Source organism: Cotesia typhae, unplaced genomic scaffold (assembly GCF_013202065.1).
Source record: "Cotesia typhae breed Kobodo isofemale line unplaced genomic scaffold, CoteBio_Ctyphae contig_36, whole genome shotgun sequence".
NCBI lineage: Eukaryota > Metazoa > Arthropoda > Insecta > Hymenoptera > Braconidae > Cotesia > Cotesia typhae.
The window spans coordinates 1,996,284-2,020,197 of record NW_027423744.1 but is presented as its reverse complement, the minus strand read 5'-3'; the positions used below and the strand labels follow the sequence as shown (position 1 = coordinate 2,020,197).

The window sequence follows — 23,914 nt, the reverse complement described above, 5'->3', positions numbered from 1 at the left end:
CATTTATTAAATTAAAATTAAAAATATTTTTCAAAATTGCACTTATGGCTTTTCAAGTTTTTTACAAGTAAAATTTTATTTTTTATTTTTTTATAACGATTTCTTCGAGAAAAACGCGTTTAAAGGTTTTCGTCTATCTTACTTTACGTTACGCCGAAATCATGTTTTTCATGAAGTATTTATACTTAAATTGATGACACTGAAATTAGCAAACACTTGAATATTTTTGAATTTTATTTGACAAATAGACTAGGTCTAGAAAATTGTTTTTAAAAAATTGCATTTATAGTTTTTTTGCAACCTTTTCCCCTTCTTAATGTAGAATATTTTTTTTCTAATTTTTTCTTGCTCTAATTTATTTGTTAAAAAAATCTTAAAAATGATCAAATAGTTCTTAATTTCAGTATCATTCAAATTGAACTATTGAGTTTTTAATATGAGGCCATGTGAGGGTTCTTCCACCCAATCTTCAGTGGTATCCATGACTTTTTTAATTTTTTTATTGATTGTTTCAATTCAATTTTTAGCAGATTCGAGATTTCCGTCAGAGCGCTGTGCGAAAATATTTCATATAAAACAATCATATAATTATAAGTTAAACAAACTAAATAAAAAAACTATTTGAATTTTTAAGGTAAGCATTGGCTGGTGTTATCAGCTTTCGGCTCCTTGCTGTTTTAATTTATTGATATTTAATGCTTTGTTTAAGAATTTTGATTGGAATAAATCCTATTTAAATTACCATCTTTATTCTTATTTAACTATGGGAAAAAATTTTTATTTGAAAAATAAAAAACCCTAGTTTAAATCGGCCGGTTTACCTGCTTTCACCAAAGTGACAAATTTTTCAAATGTATAAACTTTGATTGAATTTTTTTTTATTTGTCACAGTAACTATCCCCCTTAAGTATACCGGTTTCTAGTATTTATTTTTTATTCTTGAGTAAATAAAAATAAAAATAAACAGTTATAAAAAAAAATTTAGAAAGTTACATTTTTTTAATTTTTTGATTTTTTATGAGTTGAAATTTTATTTTTTTAATAGTTGAACATATCACTTATAAGTAATGATATTTAAGTTAGCTATCACTTGACCATTTTTTAATTTTATTTAACAAAAAAATTTGTTCTGAAAAATTATTTTAAAAAAATTGCATTTTTAATTTATTAAAATTTCTAAATACCCATTTTTTTCTCATTTTTTTATGCAACAATTTATTTATTAAAAAAATTCTTAAAATTATTAAATATCGGCTAAATTAATTTTCATTTATAAATAAAAAAATGTAACATTAAAGTTAGCTGTCATTTGATAATTTTTTTATTATGTTTAACAAAAAAATTAGTTTAAAAAAATTATTTTAAAAAAATTGCATTTTTAATTTGTTAAAATTTCTACAAGTCCATTTTTTTAATAACTTTTTTTTTGCTATAATTTATTTGTTAAAGAAAATTAAAACAATTGTGAAGTGACAGCTAAATTTAATGTCATAAAAAAATAGACGGGAAAAAGAAATTACGGAATGTTAAGGTAGTACCCTCGCGACATATAGTGCGAGTAGATTTGGGTATAGTTTAGGATATTTTTGTCTTTCTCACTTGCTATTCCTTACTCACTTCTACTCATGGTTATTTTTAAATAATACAGTTATTTTTTAATAATATTTAAAAATCTAGATGGTAAAAATCAATGAAAGTTTGAAAAAAAACAAATAATAGCTGTTTTTTAATAGTAGTTTAGTTTTTTATGAAAATCTTAAAAAAAGTTTCTTAGTTATAATGAAATATACGAGTAAAATTTTCGGTATCCCGTATATCACAGTGCATAACCTCCTCTGAAAATTCGAACTTTGAAATTAAATATTTTTGAAACTAGATGGTCAAAAATTTCAATTTGCGTCAATCGATGCAGAATTATATGAATATTAATCTGCCAAAATTAAAAAAAATTCCTAAGAAAACGCCTCTCGCGAGGGTATTACCTTAAGTCATATTTAAAATTGCCACTCAATGTGCCTGCAGTGACATCTACAATACTTTTTTATTTTTCATAAATAACATGGTGAATTTTAATAAAATTGAAAGAGTGCTTTGTGCCAATCAAATGTTATCAGTTGTGGTTGATCTGGACCAATGAAAAAACGCCAAATCGGTAGTATTTATTTCTCTCTCTCTCTTTCTCTTTATCGTCGTAAAAAACACATTACATGCATACTGTGTAATATGTGTTTTTTAATACTTGATTATATGTATTATATGCATTGGATTATATGTATACATTAGTAACGAACAACTAACATGAATACAATCCATACAGTCTATCAGTCTTCTTCACTGCGTATAATCACATTTGTTGTTTCTGGTGTATAATAATAAATTAGATAATTGGATAACCAATTATTTCATTAAAAAATAAACATCTTGAAGTAAGTATCATAATATTTTTATTATTAATCTTATTATAATTAGACTAATTATAATTTTTTTTTGTTGTAGATAAAATAAAAAAAACTCTTATCACAATTTCCGCTTCATGAATGATAAACTAATTAGTTCCAGTGACATCAGTTACCAGTATTTATCTATCTGCATCAATTACTTATAAAAAGTAAATAAATAATTAAATTTGTGTAAAGAATAAATTTTCATCGACGTGAAATATTGTAAAGGTCAATAGTTGGTGTTAAAACATTTATTGACAGTTTTTGTTTTTAATTTAGTTTTTTTCGTCCACACAATGGCTAAAGTTAATAATGATACGGTGATTAGGTTGCTTATCAGAGCACCTGATCAGCAAATTGATGATCAGACTTTTAATTGTCAATGTGATTGGACTGTTGGACAACTTAAGGAATATCTTCATGAAGTTTATCCAAATAACCCTGTAAGTAATAAATCATTTTTTTAATTTTTGTTTTCATTATTACTAATAAATTCAAAAGCTTATGTATGTATGTATAAAAGAACTTTTCAATTATTGTTGATGTCTGGGAATATTTTTATGACATCGAGATGATATATAACTGTACCATGTTTTTATTTATCACAGATAAATTATATTTTTGATAACTTGATTATCTCTACGAAGTTGTCGAAAATTAATAATTGAAACATAGTAAAATATTTCAAAATAATTTCAGGCATAAAAAAATTTTTGAAAATACTAAAGAAATACTGAAATAAAAAAACAGTTTTTAGAATTTGTCTAAAATATAGATTATGAAAAAAACATTAGAAAAAAAGGTAACTAAGTATGTCAAATTGGAGTTTCACCTAAATGAGCCATACAAAATCAAAAAATTATCATTTTTAATCAATTATTCAATTACTTTTTTTCATTATGTTTACAGATTTTAAATTTTAAAGTAAAATTCATAACAATATTGAATTTTCAACTTTAAGGGGAACAACCAGTTTGACAGTCTAAAAAAAGGCGATTTTTGGGAATTAAAATAAAAAAAATTTCTATGTGGACTGTTTTAAAATTTTAAGGGTATTGTAACAGTTTTACCTGCTCAGGTTGGCCCCTAATCAATTTTATAAATAATTAAACAAAACTAACAACCAATATAATTATTAGGGCGCCACCAGGATTTTTAATCACGGTTCCTGGGACCGGTCCAGAGCTGAGAAATCTTATCTTAGGGTAGAGAGAGTGGAGGAAGGTGCTGCTGAATAATAAATAATTAATTAACAATATATCGATATTTATTAACAATAAAAAATTAACAAATTTAACAATTTAAGCGCTCACTCACACACTATAATTAACTTATTATCTAACGAAGCGGAGAATAACTGCGAAATAAACGATATTTACAAACGAACCTTCCAAACGACGATACGATGACTAGACGGGCTTTTTCTAACAAACGGTCTCCCACACCTGTCCTACAACTAAGCTTAAAATTACAAGTCCACCGGACTACCAAACTTAACACTATTAACACTCTCTATCACACATTACCCGTACAATTCTTCACACACATAACCCACACTTTGCTTAATTGAATTTTATAATTTTAAATTGAAGAAAATGATTTTAATTTAATTACAATATTATTAAATTAAATTATTCAATCATTAGTATTTAATAGTAGGATAACTTTCAATTAACAACTAATTTCAATTAACTTTGAACTAATATCCAACTTTCAATTTCCGATTGCTAATTTTAATTCTATTAAAATATTATCTAGATTAAAATTCCTCAGTAACTTATAGTCATGGTCGTAACAATATAACAATAACTATTTAAAACAAAAGGTCTTAATACCTTGGATTAACTTTTGGTAATTAAATTAATCACGGAAGAATTTTTTACAATCACGTTCAAAATTATTAACATAAAATTATTAATTAATTCTGACTAAATTTTTCCCCTGATATTTTTGACTCAATTAACTGATTTCTTGGACTTAATGTCCACGCCGATAATTATCAAGTTTCAGTAATTTTAATTTAACTACTTCACGGACTTAATCCCCCAAATTACTAAATTCATCATTAATAAATAAAATAGTTTTACAATAAAATATTTCCGATAATTTTCCAATATATATTATTTTCAATAATTAATTCTTAATAAAATATTATCAACAGAGTAATAATTAATACCTTGACGAATAAAATGATGATCTAACTCTCTTATTGAAGATGAAGTCCTAGTTGTAGTTGGCTTCCTTCGTCTCGTCACTACTCCGGGGATCGGTCCTTCTTGATTTCCGTGGCACTCAGTCTGGCGGTCACACTACTTCTCCCTTTTCCACTGCACGGCTCACCTATTTTAACCCAAAACTACCCCTTCCTATTCTCCCCTTAGGCCCGAAGATCGAGACGCGCCAGTGCTATGTCGAATAATTATCGATATCCGGTGACATCGATTTAGGGTAATTTTACCCTGTTACAGTATATTAACACATATTTTGAGAATATATAGAAAAATTCTTGAAGAAAAAAATTAAATTTTTTCCGAGTTACACGCTATCTCCGACGCTGCTTAAAAAAAAGGTCGTCTATTGTTGGAGTGATTCTGGCCTTCTCCGTGGATGAAACCGAAAAAAAAAATTCTCGATAAACTATAAGATATTCTTCGTACAATGACCCTCGATCGAAAAAAAATCAAAAATTGATAAATTGGCGGCGTTTTTAAACAAAAAGTTAAATTTTACCCAAAATTTTGGTCGTTTTTAGTCTGCCAAAATTCGATTTTTGATCAGATCAAAAAACTGGAGGGTCTTTGTATGGAGAATTATATACAGAACATGTAGAAAAAAAATTGGTAGTGATCGGATTATTTGTCTTCGAGTAATCACTCCAACAAATTTGAAAAATGCTGTTTCGAAAAAAACGCGTTTAAAGATAAAATGATCCTATTCTAACTTCCCAGCGGCTACTCTTTAAATGGCTGTAACTCAAAAACTCTTGGAGATATCGATTCGAAATTTAAACATGTTATTTTTAAAGGTATAACCCATCGAAATATGAAAAATAAAAATAATGGATTTTTTGAAAATTTCACACTTGTTGTGCCCCTTGATAAGTAAAAATGAGCATAAAAAAATTAAAAAATTTACCACAAAAGTTGAAATCAACAAAGAAGTTTTGTCGATATATTGACTTGATTATTTTTATTCATTAAATGAAACTAAAAAATTGTCTATTGATTTCAACTATCAGTTACGACAAAAATGTTTCAGCAATTAAAAATTTATATTGACATTGAAAATTTGACAAATTAGGCATTTGAAAAATTTTTCGTTCTAACTGAGCGAATTTATAATCGCCACAGAATAAAAATTTTCGGAAAATAGAAAAAAACAAAAGTAGATTATTTTCAGTATTGAATTGTAATAGAAATGGTTTAGAATTACTTATATAGCAAATTAAAAATACATTTTAATTTAACGGAACTATACTACCTTAGTGAAACTTCGATTTTTTATTTATTTATATTTATAATTAAAATGAATTTTAAAAAAATTTTTCATATTTAAAGAATCATCTAGGGATCAGTTTTTCAATCCGAGATATAATTTTATCCAATCAAGTATATCTAAATATTTCATGTGATAAAATCAAGTCTCAGATTTAAAAATTGACACTTAGTTTTCATATCTTTCACAATGTAAATTTATTTATGATTAACTTATTTGTTACTAGCAGCCCGCCGTGGTTTCGTACGGGTATTTAACAAAAAATTTTAAATATAATATAGCCTATGTCACCCGGGGACAGTGTAGCTTCCCAATAATGAAATAATTTTTTAAGTCAGTTCAGTAGTTTTGAAGCCCATTCAATGCAAACAAACAAACAATCGAATCTTTCCTCTTTATAATATTAGTATACATACTATAAATAAGTTTTTCTTAATGAAATTATTATGATATTCGTTTATTTATTTTTCAGAAAAAAGAAGATCAAAAAGTAATTTATTCAGGTCAAATATTAAACGATTCAATGATATTGAAAGACGTGTTTTATCAAAATTATAATTTAGAAGAAGAATTATTTATTGTACACTTGGTTTGTCCATCAAAAATATCGTTTGCATCGACTTCTAGTTCAAAAAACTCAACAAATAAATCTGCAAGTGACAAGCAAAATTCAAATGCCAGTGTTAATAATTCACCACCATCAACAACAACAACTTCACCAATATCATCGCCGTTATCTTCATCTGGAATACAATTTGCTCCACCAGGAATACCAATGTCTCCGATCCAACAATATTATACTCAGTTGAATACTCAACAACTAGCATGGATGCAACAAGCTTATGCTCAGTATTTGAATCAATATATGCAATTGTAAGTATCATTTGCATATTAAAACTTTTTTTTTTTTAACTAATTTTTATTTAGAGTCGGTTTTAACTGTTGTGGTCATATCGCTGACTTTAACTGCTGGGAGTGGTACGTTAGGGTTTTTTTTTGGGTTGTGAGAATCAACCTACGCAGCAAGGGTCAAATCTCAACCAAGCTGGTTTCTAAGACCAGTTTGGGATTCGAACCCACTCCTGGCTGGTGAGTTAGTTCGAATGCTCTATAGGCCTTGTGCCTTTGACCACTCGGCTAACGTCGCCGGTTATATTTTAAAATTATATTTAATAAAAACTAAAATAAATAAATTTAATTTTTTTTTCTTTCAGAATAGCTTCACAAGGGATTCAGTTTCAATCAGTGCCTTATGTTCAACCATCAAATTTAAATGCAAATCCATTAAATACAAGAGACAGTGTTAATCTACCTTCAACTTCGAGTACAGTACTTCCTGGTATTCCTTCGACATCTGGCACTAGTGCTGCAGCTAGCAATCAAGATCAAACACGTATACAACGAAATGATAATGAAAACAGACAAATGAATAACAACAATAATAATATTAATAATAATAATAACAATAACAATAACAATAATGCTGGTGAAGATAATGAAGCAGCATTAAATCGTGATTGGCTAGATGTATTTGATGTATTCGCACGTGTTATTGTACTGTCTAGTATTGTTTACTTTTATTCATCACCGTCTAGATTCCTTCTTGTAACAATGCTCGGATTTGCTATTTATTTGTAAGTATTTTTATACATAAGTATATTAAATAACTGTTACAGTTAATCGATTGAAAAAAGTAGTGATATTTATTTTTATCATTTTTAAATAATTAAATCATTTTTTCGTTGTCGTCTTCTTAAAATAAATTATAAATTTCTTTACAAACAAATTAGATTTTCAAAAAATCGTGTATTCTATATTGTACATTTGAAAATTCAAAAATTATTGATTTAGAAATAAGTTCATCAATTCACTTAATATTGAAAAAAATTTTAATATTGAGTAAATTTAATAAAATCATCGCGCTTACATTAAAAAAGAAAATTTTATTTAATTGATGGTGGAATAAAATTATTTATCATAATTTTAGAATACAAGGAGGATTTTTTCGGGGACAACAAGTGGATCTTACGGACAATAATGGCCGTGCAGAAAATAATAATAATAATATTAATGTCAATAACAATAATAATGTAAATGCTAATAACAACAATAATAATGTTATTAACGGTAATAGAGTGAACCAAGAGAATATAATTAATAATCCAGCAAATGAACCATTAATTGGATTGCAAGATCAACAACCACAATTACGCCGGAGATTGAATGTACAACATTCGATTATCAATTCAACTGCTGCTACTAATTCAAATATCAATACAAATGTTAATGAAACAAATAATGAAGAGACAAGAACGGTTAATCAAAATGAGGATAATGAAAGGCCTGGTGCTTTAGCATTAACATGGACATTCTTTAGTTCATTTTTTGCTTCATTAATACCAGAACAACCACATGTTTTGTAAATTAATCATATATTCAAATGATCAATTATACGTTGTTTAAAATAACGGTTATTTATTTGTATTACTATTATTATTTTTGTTATCTATTTAACTTGAAAAATGTGCTAATTTTTAAATTTTCCAGCACGAAGTGACTCAAGACCCAAAGATGTTATAAATATATAAACACATGCATATATATAAATATATATAAAATTAAATTTATTTGTTTCAACGGCCGTGATAAAAATATATAAAATATATTTTTTTTTATTCTCACATAAAATTAGATTGAATTTTCATTCTCAAATTGCCAGTTCTAATAGTTAGAAATTACGTGAAAAATGTATTTAAAAAGTTGATAAATAATTAAGATATTTCATTAAATTACCAATATTTATGGTATATAATTATATAAATTAGTAATTAAAATGAATAAATATATATTAATGTATTATAATATAATAAAATTGTATATATTTTTTATGTTCAAGAATATAAATAAATAACATATATAGGAAGTGTTTCAAGGACTTTTTTTCATAAATTTTAATTGAGCCAATGATAAAATTATCTGATATAATAATCTCTTTGAAAAATTGTACTTTTTAAATATTTAAGTTTCTCTACAGAATGACATTTAAAATTAAAAATACAATTTATTGTAATGATCCTTAAAAATATTAAAATTTTTGTAAATCATATGACAATTATAAGTAACTCAAGGATACCTTTTTTTTATTTCATGAATAATTTAATATTATTCAATGTTTAATTTTATAGAATCTTACATAAGTTTATTATAAAAATCGCTTTAAAAATAATATTTTCCAAAATGAAAAGTTTTAAAAAATTATATAAAACTATAAAATTCCAACAATTTTTTTTTTAAAGGATGAAATACAATTTCATTAAATAGCTATAAATTTTTTTAATTTAATAAAGTTAGGAATTTATCGTAACACTGAAGTTGACAGATATTAAAAATTTTTTTGAATTTTATAGCAATTAAATTACTAAAAAAAAATTTAATTAAAAAGTTTCACATGTGAATATTAATCAAAATTACAAGTGAAAATTTTTAGAAGCATTTTCTTATTGTAATTAATTTTTTAAAATTGACAGCTGACCGCTAACTTCAGTATTATAATTTATTTAAATAATAGAAAATTCGTTTCTCAACAAAATAAAATAAAATGAAAATAAAGTTAGCCGACACTTAAAAATTATAGAAGTTTTTTTTATTGAAAAAATTATTACGAAAAATATAAAAAAAAAAATTGCACTTGGAAAAAACTATAAAAACTGCAAGTGCAATTTTTAAAAATATTTTTTTGTTTTAATTTAATTATTAAAAAAATCCAAAAATTTAGAACGTCGGCAAACTTTAATGACATAAAATAAAAGTTTACAATATTTTGCAAGTTTCATAAATTAAAAAATTTTCTAAAATTTTATATTACATTTTCTATTATATAATCGTTTTTATCATTTTATAAATTACTTCTATTTATAGTTAATATTATCTAAAATTTACTATCGAAACCTTGGAACTCGGAACATTCAAATTTTTTTAATTTTTTTATTGCTTATATTAGATTTATTTTCGTAACTCGATGTGTTTCCGACAGATGTCACTAAAAATGAATCAAAGCGACCAAAGCACTAGAAAAAGATGAAAAAAGTGAGGGAAAGAGGACAGCAAAAAAATAGTACATATGAATATAAAAGAAACAGAAATAAGACAATTCAATACGATGCGCTTGGAGGTATAATATTTAAACAGTGAAGTGTTAATATAAGTAATCGCTCTGAAGAAATAGTATAAAATTATATACTAGTCATTAGAAAGTTGACACTGAGCAACGAATCTTGTATCTGGTATCGTAAAGTGTCTTATCTCGTTTAATCTCGAGTAATTTCGAGTGTCGATTATATGTACTATCAAATAAACTAGGTAGCTATCTTCACATTGTACTTGTTGCTTTCTTGTATTTTACAACGATAAATAATAAAAAAGTCTAGTTATATATAAATATAAATATACAGTAGCAGCTGCACATACACACGTTTATGCAAAAGTACATATAGTAGCGAACCAACATACTGTGTTAACTCACACTGATATAATTTCTTACCTCACCTACGATCCTCGACCGCTTAAAAATTTTTTTTCTTTGTTATGCATTTTTATAGTGTACGCATTGTGAGAATTATCACGCGGTTTTTCGACCCTCTAGCTTGACTGAACATAACATGTTTTAACATAAACATTCAAATATTATAACACTGTTATTATCCTTGATTTGTTATTACAGTTTTTTTTTTTATATTTTATCCTTCAATTGTAACAACGATTAAGTCTATATAAGTATCAATATTAATTTCTCATTAAATAGTATCAGTTGACCGGTAAATCGAATTACAGTGATAAACATTTCATTAATTAATAATTTTAAGTAATAAGTGATTTTTTTTTTATTTAAACTAAAATTTTAAGAGTAAAATAATTCTGAAAAAAATTTTTTTCAATTTTTTTAACGAATAAATTTTTTTAAAAAATAGGAAAAAAAATTAAAGGTATGAATTAAAAAAAAATTATAAAAGTAAATTTCTTTTAACATTAAAATTAAAAAAAAAATAATAAAAGAATATTCAGATGAATGCTGATTTATTTTTTTTTTATTATATCAGTTTCTTGACTAAAATCTATGGATAATTTCTTCTATATCAATAGATATTTATTTTTAAATCGTTATGTTATAATTATATCATTTTTACTCGTTAGTATAATATTTACAGATCTAAAAATAATCATAAAAGTTTATTTTTAATATCTTAATTTCTCTTACTCCTATTTGCATAGTAACCAAATAATATATATATATTTTTTGTTTTTGCTAAAACACGTTTGGCATTATCATAATTATAAATATATTAATTGAATAAATGTAATTAATTACAATTGTACTAAAATAATTAAATCTGTTTTAGGAATTTCAACAATAGGATTTGAAAATCCTATTTTTGGAGTAAATAAAAATGTCACAGCATTTTATGACCGTATGTGTAGTGTGTGTATTATGTGCATCACACATACCCTGTTCAGCACATACAACAATATCATCAGTATTAAAAGCATCATTAGTGACTGAAAAAAAAGATTTTGTTTCTAATACTCTTTCCACGGAACAATTGAATCCACTTGATAAGATTAATGATAATTACAATGATAAAGTTAATATTAACTATGAAAATAAGAAAAAAAACAGAAAGAAAAAAACTCATAATGACAAATTAAAACAATATAATGACAATGATTATCAAGTACATCACGATAATAATTACAATTTGCTAGAAAATGAAGAAATTATGGAAAGACTTGGTCAAATACCATCGCAAATAAATGAAAATTTATTTGTTAGCAAGAATAATATCAATAGCTACAGGAAGGGAAATCAAAGAAATAAGAGGCATGTTGAAACTGAAGAAAAATATTTTTTGAAAAAAATATTTGACACTTATGGTGATGGCAATAGTTTAACTATGGATGGTTTTGAAGTTATGTTAAAACAACTGGGACTTTTTAAATTAATTGTAAAACTTGGACTGAATGACAATATCAATTCAGTTAATAATGGTATGAAAAAAACATAATTGTTTTATTATTAATATTAATATTTAACAGCTCTTTGTTACCTAATTATTATTATAATTATGAGCAATCAATTATTTTCTTGGATCACTTGAGATCAATTGATTTTCGCGGTATTTAACTATCACGCGTTATCAATTGACCTATTAAACATCAACGATTCATTCTAATTTGAATTAAGATATTTTTCCCTTACATATTTATTTTTTCTCACGATAATAGTCTTGATCCTTATCTTCGTTAATAATTGTTTAAAGTAATTTTCTTCATGCTATATTTAATGAATATACAATTTAATATCATCATTAAAAACGAATAAGAATAATTATTTTGAAAGCAATAATAAATATAGATGAGAGCTAAGGGAACAATATATTCTAACTAACTTTGTTTTTAAATAATATTGAAAGAAAGTTTACATGTAGTTAGCGATGAAGTAATAAAATTTCCAATGTGTGGTAAATATTTAATCGTATTTCATTCCTTGCAGCATTGATTTTTTCATATCGTACTGAAACTTAAAATTTTTAAATATATTACTAATCCAAATGGGACAATTTAACACCGATAGAGCGTATGAATTAATAATACGTCTATAAAAAATTTCAATAAAGTTTTGCAGCTTGTCTTTTTTGTTAATATTAGTAACTTGTGAAATAGTTAAGATTTAACTGCAAAACTTTATTGAGATTTTATTGTGCCTTTTCTGATAGTTGCAATAAATAAATGCAATTATAACAAAATTAAAAAGAAATTTCAACTTGTCTTTATTAAATATTGTTCAAATTTGATCTTTTCTTCTCTTGAAAATGTACTTCGAAATTTTAAAATACTTGATACTAAAGTAATACTAGAAGTCATAAAATTGTTATTTTTTAATGGCCATGATAATTTTTCTATTTTGTCATATGTATGAGTGAATAACTCAAGTAAATAGTTTCCATGATATTTATTTATTTTTTTGATAGCCTTGTAAATTTTTCGTTTCATTTTATTTAATTACATACCATAATTTCAGCTAAATCAAAACATAACAAAAAGTACCGTATTAAAATTAAATTACAACATTTTTCATGGTAGTTATTAATTATTTTTGGCCTCAAAGCATGAAATAATATATTTTGTCCGGGCAGTTTTATCAATTTTTATATTTTTGTTATTTCTCTTATGAAAAAATATCCGTTGAAAAGTTGTCACTATTATTTTAAAAACTATTGTAGTTGAAAAAGATTAAATGAGAATTATCGAATCGAATAAAGATATGATTGAATTGAAATAAAAATAAATATAATTACTTAAAGATTTTTTTATGCAGTATAGGTACAGGTAAATTGTTTATAAATCGTGGATTTTCTGAGATAAAAAGCTTTGAGTCAATAATTATCACAATGCCATATTTACATATCAGTAAATATATTTATCTACAATGAGTAGAATAAATTTTTTTATAAATATGAAATCAAGTCTATATATAACAAATTTACTATTATAATTTATACGAATTACCATATACTTATGAATGTTAAAACCAGAACGTGCTTTATCATTTGCGTCTTATTAATAAAATTATATTGTATTGTATTTTTATTGTTTTCAAGAGATTCACAAAAGCCTCTCTATGAGGATTTGTTTGTTTAAGAAACACATAATCAATTGGTGTATTTACTATAATTATTCACTAAAATAAAATAAAATAGAGTAATGAACAAAAAATAAAAAATAATCTTCGTCTCTTCGTGGGTAGGTTGAACAACCAAAATGTGAAAAGGGACGAATTAAGTAGATGTATGAATGGATCGGCGATTGATGACTGCATTATTTTCAGGATGCTTTGAAAGAGAGGTGGAGACGAACGAAAATAGCATTTAAAATCAAGACGCTTAGCTCGTTCGATGATGGCATTGAGGGAGTTAGATTGGTGTTTTTTCAGAATTTAGAGTCCAGGTTGTTCAACATTTCTGGCATTTTGGCTTTTTTGACTATAAGGTCAAATAAGCTTTGCTATCCAGTTGAATTTGACTTGGTATTGAGGGTTTTTGTTAGGTTTATTCGGTTAAGAAGTCCCAGATTTTTTAGACCATTTAATCTATGTAACTTTGTGGGCAGAGAGTGCCACTAAAAATTTTAAAATTGTAAAAAATCGAGAAAAATCAGACGAATCTAACAGTGCAAAATTTACAGAAATCTATGAATAGGAACTTTTGTTATTAACAAAAACGTTTTGCAAGTAAAGACTCGGTCGACTTTAAATGATTCCTTTAAAAATATTTTTCATAAGATATTAATTTAATTTAAATAATAAAAAAATTCAATCTTTTCTAAATCGATTGGTCACATAATATTACCAAAAATGTTAATTAATAATAACAAAAAAATAATTCATTAAATCAAAATACTTGCTGAGTCTTTTAAAGCCTTTTTCTCGAAGAAGTCTATCAGATCGGCGATGTAATTATACAATTTTATGACAACCATTAATCATATGTCATGAAAAAAATATTATTAAAACAGGAAAAATACTTTTTTAACAAAAGGTTTTTAATGGCGTGCTGATAAAGATAACTCAATGTTTTATAGTATATAAACAACACTTTTTTTTATTCATTTTTTGAATGGTATAAGATTAAATACTTTTGATAACAAAATCCATTTTTAAATGTTTAATAAAAAATAAGAAAATAAATTACAAGACAAAGAAAAATTAGAAATAATGCAAAGAAAATGTACTTAATTTTTATAATTCATATAAATATAATTAATTTTTTGATAATAACCGTGTTAAACGTATGATTGTTTATAACCGAGGATAACTTATTTTTATCAAACTAATTAATAAAACAGTACAATTTTATTTTATTTTACTCTACGCTTGAAAATTTAAACATGTTTTATATTTATTCTCGACATATTTATATTTTTTGTCTATATGAATTATTATAACAATAATAAAATTTCAAATGTTTCAGAAACATCTGCTGATTCTCCTAAAAGTCAATCTAATTCTTCAATACCTAAAAACAGTAACAATAATAGTGAAAATTATATGAATAGTAAGGATGAGGTAAGTAATATTAAAAAAATATTTATGAAAGTTATTTTATATCAATTTAAAAAATTTTTGTTTTAGTGTGCCAACAAAAATCAAGTTTTGGCAAGTATTTCATCTAATATCGATTTATCAACTTCAACGAAAAATGATACAATATTACCTGGATGGTTATTTGAACGATTATGTCCTGTTTTGCTATATCATTTAGCTAGCAAATCAAAATCAGAAAAAGAAGGTTGCATTTCATTACCTAATAACTATCACGAAATGCATAGTCATGAATATTTTGAAGAAGAATCACGGGATATGGTGCAAGGTAAAATTGAAATTTTTTTAAATAGAGTTTTCAGAAATTTATAATATTAAATTTATCGTCATAGCGTAAAAAAAACTCCTCTAACATTTTTCAAATCGTTTTTCTCAAGGGATTAATCAACGATGGTACTTTTATTATTCACACGATTAACCAGGTCAAGTAATAATAATGGTTTTATTTGTATCACATAGGCAGTGTTTTACAAAAATAATTTTCCAAATAGAATGATAAGCAGCGCAGTCATTCTATTTGGTTTAACCAGGTCAAGTTTAAAAATAAAATAAATCAGTCGATTAGTTTAGAAATGACAAGCGTGTAAAATTTACAAAGTATCAAAATACGCTATTTCGATTAATTTTCTATTGAATAAATTTGAAATGGTAGCAATTAATCTTCTTCTGTAAAGATGATATCATTGTTGATAAAATGAGCTTTAAATTACATTTTTAGTAGATTTTATAAAAATGTAACTATTGCAGCCGTCCTCATGGCGTAACTTTTAAAAAATTTAATCGTTTTCTGACTCAGTTTGTCGAACGCGGCTTATTAGCACGATAGCGTTATCATTTTATAACCGATTCTTCTCAAACTCAACATGCTTTATCTATCGATAAAGATCAAGGTCAAGTTCGAAGATGAGCTTAATCGGGCGATTAATTTGGAAATGACAGGATTTTGAAATTTTGAAAATCGTAAAAATTGATGTTTTTACCACTTCAACTTGGTATAATTACTGAACTAGATAAGATATTAAAATTCGGTAAGTTGCATCGTAAAGCTCTTTTATTAAGCTTCAATTTTCACTCCTTAGAAGTGGTAATAGTCTCGTCAATATTACTCCTTTTAGAGTTCGTTTAGTGAAACAGTTTTACTGTTGCAGCCGTTTTAAAATTATTGGCTGTATAATAGCATAAACATAGATTCAATAATCACGATAATGATCAGTCTTTCGTATTATGGGTTCGGGTAGGTCGTCAGTAAATATGTCATAAATTAGTTCTAAATATTGTTTTCTTTAATTAAAATTTCATCCGGTTTCAGAATTCTGATTAACTTAGAAATTTGTTTCTAAGCAGTTACTTAAAATTTAGACATTGATAATTCAAATCTCATAATCTTTAATATTGTTTGACAAATATTTATGAAACTATTTCTTTACAAGATAATTTTTCGAACAAAATTAGTTCTGAATAGTTATGAATTTATTATTGAATTTTGTTTTTAATCAATGAATTAAGTTATACATTATTTGTATTAATATTATTTTATTAAAAAATAAATTATTTGAGAAATCTACTTCCATTTCGGCTGCCAAATGGCCTTTTTAACATTGTCATAATTTTTATGTTTTTTTATCAAGTCTTTAAGTTGATTGTAAAAGTTCTGTAATGCAGAAAATGTATGATTGTAATAGAGCTAATAATTCTCAATCGATTTTAATAAAAATTCACATGAAATGATGTAGATTTAACTTTTGAAATTGAAGACTGTATTGATAATTTTTTGTTTTTGATACCAAAAGTCCAGAACGTTAATAATTATTATTTATCAATTTATTTCTAGTGTGGGTTTATTCAACGATAAGTATTGTAGTAATCAGTTTATGTGGATTACTTGGAGTAGCCGTTATTCCTGTAATGGGTAAAAGTTATTATCATCAATTAATACAATTTCTTGTTGCCCTTGCTATTGGTACTTTGTGTGGAGATGCACTTATACATTTATTACCTCATGTAAGTTTTTTTTTTTTTTTATTTTTTAAGAATGAAAATTACAAAAAAATTAATAAAATTAATATTGTTTAATTCTACTGTTTTATAGGCAATGATGGTACCTCACAGTCATGATGAAGGTAATACAGTACATGTTGAAATCAATAGCGAAGATTCACATAATTCAAATATGTGGAAAGGTTTAGTTGCCATGATAGGATTGATAATGTTCTTTTTTATGGAAAAGGCTTTGTCAATGATTTCCGAATGGCGAAAATATCGTCAAAGAAAAAATAAGGTATTTGTTTTGATCGTTTGCATCATTAACTATATTAAGCATTTCAAGGATATATTAGCGAATAAACTTAATTTAAATTCATTTTCAATTTATTTCTTATTAAAAATTCATGTGCTAACGATTTTATTTCATGTAAATTAGTTTAAAATTACAAATTTATTCACTAATACTTAAAAATAATTATTATAGTTTTTAAATAACATTTTTATTTTATATTTTAATTGGTAATTCAGCAATAAATTATGAACTGTTTTTTGTTACAATAACAACGATTAATTAAAGCGAATCTAAGATTTATTGAGCATAAATTTTTATTTATTTTTCTTCTGTTCCAACTAAAAATTTTAATTTTACAGCATAAATTTATTTTGATGAAAATAATTTTTTTTCATTAGTTACCAACACGAGTACGTGTCATGAGAGAACCAGAAGGCATAAAAACTAGTCCAGTTGGTGAGAAATTATGTAAACATAAATATTCATCATATCCATATTGTTACGGTGAAATAACTACTGAAACTCGTGATAATCAACATGAACATCATGAACACTATGATAAAGAGCGGTTACCATCAATTGAAGAAGCTAAGCCATTGACATCTGATCCTACCAATCAATTACCCAAAATAATAACGGATGACTTAGATAAAAACAATCACGATAACTGGGGCATTGATGATCATAAAGTTAATAATACCCACAAAAGTAATGATAAAGATAATTTAGATAATCCACAAGTCGATGAACGTGATAGTTATACTGTTATTATTCGTGAACATGAAAATAAACATCATGGGCATACACATTCACATGGTAATTTATGGTTTATTTTTTTGAAGAAGCTTACGTCCGAGTTATAAGTTTTATTATTAATTATTATTCAATTTTCAGGACACGTTCATGCAGCTCCTGATTCAATGTCGAGTGTAGCATGGATGGTAATAATGGGTGATGGCTTACATAATTTTACCGATGGTATGGCAATAGGAGCGGCATTTTCGGCAAATATTGCTGGTGGTTTTTCTACCGCAATAGCTGTTTTTTGTCATGAATTACCTCATGAATTGGGTGATTTCGCAGTGCTTTTAAAAGCAGGAATGAGTGCTAAGCAAGCAGTATTTTATAATTTATTATCATCAGTGTTATGTTTATTTGGCATGATTTTTGGAGTATTGTTGGGTGCTATGCCATCAACTACCAGTTGGATTTTTGCAGCTGCTGCTGGAATGTTCATTTATATTGCACTCGTTGACATGGTAATTATGAAAATTTTTTTATCAGTTTGTATCTTCTTTCTACACTACTGGAAAAAATTAAGGGATCAAAAAAAAATTCCAAATTTTTCGGTAGTTTTTAACAGGCCGTAACTTTGAGAAAAATGGTCGTACAGGAAATAAAAAAAAAGGAAATTGTAGCTCCAAGTGTCTAGTTTTTGGATTAGAACTTCAAAATTTTGTAGCCTCCTCGGTTTCTGAGTAATCGTAGAAAAACCAGCAACAAAAAAATTCTCAAAATTTTTTTAGTTTTTTTTTTTTGGTCTACGGGCGTGGAATAGTATATTACACACCGAGGGAAGTAAAGTAAGAAATGTCTCAGATCACATGTAATTGTTGGCCGAGGCGAAGCCGAGGTCAACAAACATGTGATCTGAGGCTTTCTTATTTACTTCCCGAGGAGTGTATACTATTTTTTTCCCTGACGAAGGTGTAAAGCGGAAACTTTGTTTAGCGCAGCGGGGCTAAAGTTGACGCTTTACACCCGGAGGGGAAAAAAAATTTTTTTAGCTTAACCACCATAAGAATCGGATACTTTGTTCATTTAGCTTTAATTTCTTTTTTTTAAACACCCTGATACGTCCACTCCTCGCTGAGATATCGGTCTTCAAATGGAAAAGGATCTTTTTGTCTTTGATTATCGATATCTCAGCAACCAATGATCGCACAGAAAGTTAAAGGTGGGTTTCAAGAACTTGAATGAATTCCCCTTAACGACTGTCCATTGTTTTTTCGAAAAAAATTTTTCTTTCCGTCACATGAATTTGAAAATGCAACAAAAAAGGGCTTTTAGTGGTTTTTTGGAAAATCAAGCGCTGGATCGAAAATATTGAGGAAACCACTAATGTTAAGTGTGCCTTTTACAGTTCAATATGTCCACAAAAACCCTACAAAGAATCAAATTAATCCAGCCTGCCGTTTTTTTGTTTCACTTGATCGAATTTTTGAAAAAATTAAAGGATCACGTTTTTTGCTCTGAAAAGCTCATAATTTTTAAAAATGAGAAAAAAATGGTTTTTTCGAGCTTTTTCCACATTTTCGTTCCAAAAAGTGCTTAAATTTTCAAAAAAAAAAAAAATTCAAAAAAAAAAATTTTCAAAAAAAAATTTTTCGAAAAAAAAAAAAAAAAATTTTTTTGGAAAAATTTTTTTAACAAGTTAAGGAAACTCAAAAAACCATCGCCCAATGATTTTTATCACCTTTCCACCGCTGCATTCCTTGATTCTACTGATCTCCTTTTAATTAAATTAATAAAAAAAGTTAATACCCCCAATCGAATTTCGATTTTTTCATACGCTTTTCGGAGTTTTTTTTTCTTTTCTTTTTGTGAATCCTTAGCAAATCGCTTCATTCAACAGTTTTTTCAAAACTAATCCCTCTGCGCTAAAAAAATTTTTTTAATTTTTTGGTCAAAATTGAAAATTTCTGACTTTTGATTCTTAATCATGGTTAGACGACATTTATCGGAGGTGGAAGTCGCTCGGTTAGTGACTCTTATCGACGAAGGTTACACTCAACATGCAGTTGCTATCCGGATGGGTGTAAGTCAATCTGTCGTATCTCGAGCTTATACCAGATACCAAGAGACGAATCAATATCATCGTCGCCCCGGACAAGGTCGCCATCGAGTCACTAATGCCCGCGATGATCGAACAATTGTTAGAGAAGTTCGACGACAACCTTTCGTCAATGCGAATATTGTCGCTCGAAACTTCCCCAATCGCAGACAACAGCAACAACAACAGCAACAGCGACGACGGCATCAAGTGCGAAACATTTGCTCTCGAACAATCATCAACCGTCTTCGTGAAACTGGGTTACACGCACGACATCCTAATCGTGTACCCCTGTTGACAGCAAGACATCGTCGAGCTCGTTTAACGTATGCTTACGATCATCGAAATTGGAACTTGAGGGAATGGACAAATGTTTTATTCACTGATGAGTCTCGTTTTAATCTGTATGGCAACGATCGACGTCCTCTCGTTTGGCGCCGTCGTGGAGAACGTTTTCGCCAGAACTTTGTCCGTCCAGTCGTTGCCTACGGCGGTGGATCAGTTATGGTGTGGGGCGGCGTTTCACGAAATTGGAGAACACCTTTGGTAATTGTACGCGAAAATTTGACAGCTAGACGTTACATCGACCAAATTTTAAGGCCCATTGTTCTGCGCAGACGACAACATCTGAGGTCGTTCATATTGATGCAAGATAATGCACGTCCACACACAGCCAACATTACCCGGCGCTTCTTTGAGCGGCATGACATCACATTGTTGCGACACCCAGCAATGAGTCCAGATCTCAACCCCATAGAGCACGTTTGGGACATAATGGGCCGTCGGTTGCGCAGAGAGTATCCAAATTTGCAGAACTTAGCTGCTTTGGAGCGCGCGCTTCAGCACATTTGGAATACCATTCCGCAGCCTCAAATTACCGTCTGCATAAACATGGCTGAACGTTTGAGAGCCGTTATTGAAAACAGGGGTGGTAATACCCGGTATTGAACCAACAAAAACCTTCAGAGAATGCGTTTGGAGTCATTAAATACGGTGGAAATGACGAGCCACCGGGTCTCAATTCTCCTGAAATACCTTACACACACACACACACACACACACACACACACACACACACACACACACACACACACACACACACACACACACACACACACACACACACACACACACACACACACACACACACACACACACACACACACACACACACACACACACACACACACAGAGAGAGAGAGAGAGAGAGAGAGAGAGAGAGAGAGAGAGAGAGAGAGAGAGAGAGAGAGAGAGAGAGAGAGAGAGAGAGAGAGAGAGAGAGAGAGAGAGAGAGAGAGAGAGAGAGAGAGAGAGAGAGAGAGAGAGAGAGAGAGAGAGAGAGAGAGAGAGAGAGAGAGAGAGAGAGAGAGAGAGAGAGAGAGAAGCGTAAATCCGACCGCGCGACCTCCACGTGGTACGCTTTGGATAACGCTAATGCCGGCGGTAATTGTTTTCTTAAACTTTTCAAGAGAAAAAATTTCAAAAAAAATTTTTTTTTTTAATTTTTTTTTTTTTCAATTTAAGCACTTTTTGGAACGAAAATGTGGAAAAAGCTCGAAAAAACCATTTTTTTTTCTCATTTTTAAAAATTATGAGCTTTTCAGAGCAAAAAACGTGATCCTTTAATTTTTTCAAAAATTCGATCAAGTGAAACAAAAAAACGGCTGGCTGGATTAATTTGATTCTTTGTAGGGTTTTTGTGGACATATTGAACTGTAAAAGGCACACTTAACATTAGTGGTTTCCTCAATATTTTCGATCCAGCGCTTGATTTTCCAAAAAACCACTAAAAGCCCTTTTTTTGTTGCATTTTCAAATTCATGTGACGGAAAGAAAAAATTTTTTTTCGAAAAAACAATGGACAGTCGTTAAGGGAATTCATTCAAGTTCTTGAAACCCACCTTTAACTTTCTGTGCGATCATTGGTTGCTGAGATATCGATAATCAAAGACAAAAAGATCCTTTTCCATTTGAAGACCGATATCTCAGCGAGGAGTGGACGTATCAGGGTGTTTAAAAAAGAAATTAAAGCTAAATGAACAAAGTATCCGATCCTTATGGTGGTTAAGCTAAAAAAATTTTTTCCACGCCCGTAGACAAAAAAAAACTAAAAAAATTTTGAGAATTTTTTTGTTGCTGGTTTTTCTACGATTGCTCAGAAACCGCGGAGGCTACAAAATTTTGAAGTTCTAATCCAAAAACTAGACACTTGGAGCTACAATTTCCTCTTTTTTATTTCCTGTACGACCATTTCTCTCAAAGTTACGGCCTGTTGAAAACTACCGAAAAATTTGGAATTTTTTTTTGATCCCTTAATTTTTTCCAGTAGTGTAGTTTAATCAGCTTGAAATTTTTATATGCACTAGTCACAAAAATTAAGGGATATAAAAAAATTGGAAAATTTTTGGGTGATTTTCAACGAGCTGTAACTCCGAGGAAAATGATCGTACAGAAAAAATCTTTATTTTTCAATCAAAGTGATTAATTTTTCAAGAAATTTGAAAAAAAAAAAAAAAAAAAAATTTTTTTTTGATTTTTTTCAAATATCCTGAAAAATCAATCTCTTTGATTGAAAAAATTAACTCCATTTTTCTGATTGCTACAACTGCCTTAGTTTTAAATCTCATTTTAAAAAATCAATAAAAAAATCGGTACACTCCCCGCGAATTTCGGTTTTTCTTCAAATTTTGTATGAATTTTTTTTTTCTCCACTCGAACATGATAAAAAATTTTCATGGTCATATCTGAAAACTAGACACTTGGAGCTACACTTTGCTTTTTTTTTTGCTGTACGATTATTTTCCTTGGAGTTACAGCTCGTTGAAAATCAGCCAAAAATTTCGAATTTTTTTTATATCCCTTAATTTTTGTGACTAGTGTAGATTCAATCTTATTAATTTGAATAATTGTTTTAAAAAAATATTTTTTTTTAGATACCAGAATTGTCTTCTGGACATTCAGAGGAAAGCGGTTCACATTGGCAATGTTTATTGCAAGCACTTGGTCTAATTACTGGTTTGGGAATTATGTTAATAATTGCTCTTTACGAAAATGACCTTAAAAATATTTTTAGTAATTAGTTTATCTAACCATAATTAATATAAATAAAATAAAATAAGGACAAATTATTGAAACAACTAAGCAGAGTAAATAAAGCAGGAAAATTCGAATGACAGAAAAACGGTGTCTCCAAATTGCATGACTGAAACATTTATAAATACTTATTTAATGTATTTAAAATACTTACAATATTATTTTGTAAGTATTCTATAGTCTTGTAGGACAACTTAAAATTTGTTTCATTACGATTTTACTGATATTATGCAAACCACAATTGTAAATTAATCTAAATAGTGAAAAAAATCATTATTTTAAAATGAAAAAGAATAAAAAAAATAATGTATTTTTTTTATTTCTATTTAAAATTAGCTTATAAATTTACATTTAAATATTAAAGATAGTCTTTGTCTATATATTCGTATTAATTATTGAGATAAGATGATAAAATAAGTGTTGATTTATTCATATACATGTTTTTTCTTTTTTTGTGTTCTGATTTTGTACTTTAATACCTCAATGTTCGATATTATAGTATGAAAATTAAACTTTGTATACCGCTAAAATAAGTAATTATTTTTAATAATTCATTAAATTAATATTTTTTTAATTTAGGTAATACTAAGTTTGAAAATGAGTTTTCGTAAAATATTTTTTTA

General features: G+C 27.4%; 2 protein-coding genes and 1 long non-coding RNA gene across 5 annotated transcripts; all 3 read left to right on the top strand.

Annotated features, from left to right (window-relative positions):
• Positions 1-1,794: 1,794 nt before the first annotated feature.
• On the top strand, positions 1,795-8,778 carry Herp (Homocysteine-induced endoplasmic reticulum protein). Of its 2 annotated transcripts, XM_074241797.1 has the most exons (6): positions 1,795-2,426; positions 2,497-2,608; positions 2,721-2,884; positions 6,409-6,809; positions 7,151-7,570; positions 7,924-8,778. In XM_074241797.1, the coding sequence occupies exons 3-6, from the start codon at positions 2,738-2,740 to the stop codon at positions 8,357-8,359; spliced, it is 1,404 nt and encodes a 467-aa protein (XP_074097898.1). In that variant the 5' UTR covers positions 1,795-2,426; positions 2,497-2,608; positions 2,721-2,737; the 3' UTR covers positions 8,360-8,778. The 2 variants fall into 2 exon arrangements, with proteins under 2 accessions (XP_074097898.1, XP_074097897.1); XM_074241796.1 differs by having other exon boundaries at positions 1,801-2,426; positions 2,497-2,884.
• LOC141526722 (uncharacterized) lies at positions 2,899-3,519 on the top strand. Its single transcript, XR_012479075.1, has 2 exons — positions 2,899-3,243; positions 3,351-3,519. It is a non-coding gene; the product is annotated as an uncharacterized LOC141526722 (long non-coding RNA).
• A 1,338-nt stretch (positions 8,779-10,116) lies between the features above and the next one.
• LOC141526788 (zinc transporter foi) lies at positions 10,117-23,672 on the top strand. Of its 2 annotated transcripts, none has more exons than XM_074241878.1 (9): positions 10,117-10,295; positions 11,333-11,978; positions 14,960-15,054; positions 15,121-15,358; positions 16,922-17,091; positions 17,180-17,368; positions 17,764-18,181; positions 18,260-18,624; positions 23,132-23,671. In XM_074241878.1, the coding sequence occupies exons 2-9, from the start codon at positions 11,381-11,383 to the stop codon at positions 23,276-23,278; spliced, it is 2,220 nt and encodes a 739-aa protein (XP_074097979.1). In that variant the 5' UTR covers positions 10,117-10,295; positions 11,333-11,380; the 3' UTR covers positions 23,279-23,671. The 2 variants fall into 2 exon arrangements, with proteins under 2 accessions (XP_074097979.1, XP_074097978.1); XM_074241877.1 differs by lacking the exon at positions 10,117-10,295 and adding an exon at positions 10,427-10,918 and having other exon boundaries at positions 23,132-23,672.
• The last annotated feature ends 242 nt before the right edge of the window (positions 23,673-23,914 follow it).

Excerpts from the sequence above, each read along its gene's own strand:
- LOC141526788 (XM_074241877.1), top strand. The coding sequence starts at position 11,381 with ATGTCACAGCATTTTATGACCGTATGTGTAGTGTGTGTATTATGTGCA. Across the intron at positions 15,359-16,921 it reads ATCACGGGATATGGTGCAAG|TGTGGGTTTATTCAACGATA; the intron begins GTAAAATTGAAA and ends ATTTATTTCTAG. Across the intron at positions 18,625-23,131 it reads ATATTGCACTCGTTGACATG|ATACCAGAATTGTCTTCTGG; the intron begins GTAATTATGAAA and ends ATTTTTTTTTAG.
- Herp (XM_074241797.1), top strand. The coding sequence starts at position 2,738 with ATGGCTAAAGTTAATAATGATACGGTGATTAGGTTGCTTATCAGAGCA. Across the intron at positions 2,885-6,408 it reads AAGTTTATCCAAATAACCCT|AAAAAAGAAGATCAAAAAGT; the intron begins GTAAGTAATAAA and ends TTTATTTTTCAG. Across the intron at positions 7,571-7,923 it reads CTCGGATTTGCTATTTATTT|AATACAAGGAGGATTTTTTC; the intron begins GTAAGTATTTTT and ends TCATAATTTTAG.